At 44.2% G+C, this 441-nt stretch overlaps 1 protein-coding gene across 1 annotated transcript in view; it reads right to left on the bottom strand.

Moving 5' to 3' along the window:
- The window catches only part of LOC119594533 (protein pigeon-like), a 22146-nt gene that overhangs the window by 1059 nt on the left and 20646 nt on the right, over nt 1-441 (bottom strand). The window contains exon 18 of the mRNA XM_037943564.1: nt 83-304. Within this exon, the coding sequence (XP_037799492.1) occupies nt 83-304 (222 nt within the window). The remainder of the gene's footprint in view (nt 1-82; nt 305-441) is intronic.

The raw sequence follows: 441 nt of genomic DNA, 5'->3' as shown, positions 1-441 counted from the left end.
TAATATTTTCTTTAATCATCTTTTTAATTTTCTTTAATTATTGCAATGAGGAGCAAAGACAAACTCAATACTTAAAACAAACCTTTGTTCTGTATGTGTTGTGCATTAATTCTAGCTGACTGAGTAGGGGTCCGTGGTTGCCCCGGACCCTCTCCTGCCAAGATGGACCCAGCATGGAGCCTCGAGCGCAGGATGAGTGACATTGGGTGTTGCCAGTACTGCAGAGCTCGGAGACTTCTCACCAGAGGCACCGAGGATATGATCTCAAGTTTGCGCTCCACATTCTGGGGTGTGTCATCAAGGTCTGTGGGGGAGGGGAGAGACTGTGTTATTGCCCTAAAAATGGAGGGTAAAAAGTATAACACTAAACTACTTTCATAGAGTCTAAATGTTATGACTTAGTAGGAGGACATAGAAAGGTGGAAGAGGAGGAGGTAAAGC

This window comes from Penaeus monodon, chromosome 34 (genome assembly GCF_015228065.2).
Source record: "Penaeus monodon isolate SGIC_2016 chromosome 34, NSTDA_Pmon_1, whole genome shotgun sequence".
NCBI classification, from domain to species: Eukaryota; Metazoa; Arthropoda; class Malacostraca; order Decapoda; family Penaeidae; genus Penaeus; species Penaeus monodon.
Note: the sequence above shows the minus strand (reverse complement) of the source record. Positions and strands in the feature narration are given on the sequence as shown.